Genomic DNA, 2607 nt, shown 5'->3' with positions numbered 1-2607 from the left:
TGTTAGAAACGTGATAGAACAACCACCGATAGAACAACAAGCTCCTCTTAGCAGCATATGAATACGAAACTATCCAGGAAAAGAACTCTTTTGAGCTTCCGCATTTTTTTTCTGCCAGATTGATTTTGTCTTCCGCGCTGATCGGTCGGCGGTACTGATGTAGCAAGTAAATGCCTCAGGCCTTCTTTGATCTCCAAGACCAAGCGCCGCCTTTCATGACACATAGCTATGACCCCTTCTAGGCTGGTGCACACAGGGGGCTTCGGGCTTAGCTGAGGGGGTAAAGGAAGGAGAAAAACCTTTTGAGGGCAGAAGCGCCTTCCTTCGAAACTACTCTATCAAAGGTTTTGGAGTGAGATAACTTTATTAACTTGCTTTGTCGCTTTAAATGGCGTGTTTGGAGAGTGAAGCACGCTCTCTCAGACCTTTGTAAACTTTATTTCCGTATTTGGGGTCTGTGTCCTCTCAGCCTGTGGCTTGGGCTCTATACATTGACACGAAGTGGTCAGTCCAGATCCGAATCACACGCCGAGTACAAATTGTGGACTTGAAGTTAACATTAGGTGGTGGTGTATGGGGTTTAACGTCCCAAAGCGACTTAGGCTATGAGAGACGCCGTAGTGGAGGGCTGCGGAAATTTCGACCTCCTGGGGTTCTTTAACGTGCACTGACATCGCACAGTACACGGGCCTTTAGAATTTCTCCTCCAAAGAAATTGGACCGCCGCGGCCGGGAAGCTAACATTACATAAAACGCTTGAGTACAAAACGCATCGATTTCAAATAGGATTCAATAAAAATGTGCTCAAAACTAGCTTGAAGCGGTGGCATTGGCGTTAAGGGGCGCGCGGGGTTACTGCTGGACTGACCATGTCGGGAGTTGCTGAGCCTAAGTCGTATATTCTAAACCAAACGTAATGCTAACCACTGAACTAGAACTATAGCCTTTCTATCAAGTACGAAATTGGCCTTCCCAAGCGCAAGTTTTAATCCACAGGCATTCCGGGAACACATTTGCGGCGTTCTTCATTAACACATTTCTTCTGCTCAAGCGAAAAAGACAGTGTTCGTAGGAGATTATATTCTACGAGCACAGAGGCGGGAAGGCAAAGCAGATTTTTCGCGCACGCTGGCGGCTTCTATAGGGGCCATCAAAATATAATTCGAATTGCACCTTCGAAAATATGTGCTCCATCAGAAAGTTCATTAACGAGACCGTCACTATTTTAGGTGATTTTTTATGCCTTCTAATCTATACGACAGCGTTGAAATGGATTCAGTAGAGAACCGCTTTGTGTTTGTGCACTGTTATTGAGGCAGTTCTTACGCAGATAAAGACCGAAAAGTTCCCAAGCAGAATCATTATCCAGCATAACTAGTACACGGCTAATTATGGTGGCCAAATAATACTCTTGTCGGGAAATCGCGGGCTTGAAGAGGAGCGCCAAAACAAGAGGTGCAACATGTCAGGTTTCTAGGAGCGAACTATCCGTGCCTAGCTTGCGCTCCAGGCACGCTACGCTGCAGTTAATTTTCATTTTGCGCCTATTTTGTAGCTGGCACCAAGACACCAGCTGGGAGCTACAGGGCCGCGCGCCTAGACGGAAAGCGAAATGGAAGCGCGGATGAGGGAGAGATGGGGCTGTCTTGGCAACAAGAAGATCGGCGCACACGGCGGCGACTTCCGTGGGGAGCTCCGCGGCTGGTGTCCCGATATAGGCCGGCTTAAAATTGTCCAAGAAAACACCTCGCGACCGTTGAGGAGGATGGCCGCGGGCTTGGGCGTCTTGTGGAGGACATGGCACGGCCTGTCATAGGTGGGTATAAGAGGCACTTTTGCAGCATCTCGGAAGAGAATAACGTGCGTCGAAGACGCAAGGTCTGAGTGCATGAAGATGTGATGATCAGAAGATCTAGCCGGAGCCGGGCAAAGATGTCGAATGTGGTCCCGTAAGCATTGGAGGTACTGCAGAGGCGCTGGTGGTGAGGAAGCCGAAGGAGCGAACAAGTCTCCGGGAGGCCGCAGGGGTGCACCGAAGTGGAGTTCGGATGCTGAGCAGCGGAGGACACGACGAGGAACAGCGCGTAGGCCAGGAAGCATCATAGACGGGTAGTCGACCCAGTGCTCGCGGTTCAGGCGCGCAGTGAGGGCAGCCTTTAGCTGTCGATGGAGCGGCTCAATCATCCCGCTGGCACACGGAAGGTATGCTGTGGTACGGTAGTACTTAGTGCCAAGCAGATGGTGAAGAGAAGTGAAGATGGTACAGTTGCCGGCCGTCATCCGTTGTAGCAGTGCTAGCAGAGCCAAAGCGGGAAACCTAAGCTGAAACAAAGGCTTTGGCAGCTGTTTCTGCTGCGATGTCTGGAATGGGCACGGCTTCGGGCCAGCGGGTGTAGCGGTCAATCATTGTCAAATAAAAGGGCACTCGTGAGAGGAAGGAATTCGTCCAACCAAGACAAGATCTACGTGGTCAAAGCTACAGCCAGGTGGCAGGAAGGATGGTCGGGAGTCTTGGTGTGGCAGGTCACTTTTTGGCAGGCCAAACACAAGAAAGCACACTAGCAAACATCTGTGCTAATACTCGGCCAGACGTACTGCTCTGCGGAG

General features: G+C 50.4%; 1 protein-coding gene across 1 annotated transcript; it reads right to left on the bottom strand.

The window, feature by feature from the left end:
- Nucleotides 1-1596: 1596 nt before the first annotated feature.
- On the bottom strand, nt 1597-2280 carry LOC149346538 (uncharacterized). Its single transcript, XM_089541371.1, has one exon. The coding sequence runs from the start codon at nt 2278-2280 to the stop codon at nt 1597-1599; it is 684 nt and encodes a 227-aa protein (XP_089397497.1).
- Nucleotides 2281-2607: the final 327 nt, after the last annotated feature.

The sequence above is a fragment of the Amblyomma mixtum genome, chromosome 4 (genome assembly GCF_055824585.1).
Source record: "Amblyomma mixtum isolate Tamu chromosome 4, ASM5582458v1, whole genome shotgun sequence".
Taxonomy (NCBI): Eukaryota; Metazoa; Arthropoda; class Arachnida; order Ixodida; family Ixodidae; genus Amblyomma; species Amblyomma mixtum.
This window is presented reverse-complemented; position numbering and strand designations above follow the sequence as displayed.

Coding starts and splice junctions, on each gene's coding strand:
- LOC149346538 (XM_089541371.1), bottom strand. CDS start 2,280: ATGACGGCCGGCAACTGTACCATCTTCACTTCTCTTCACCATCTGCTT.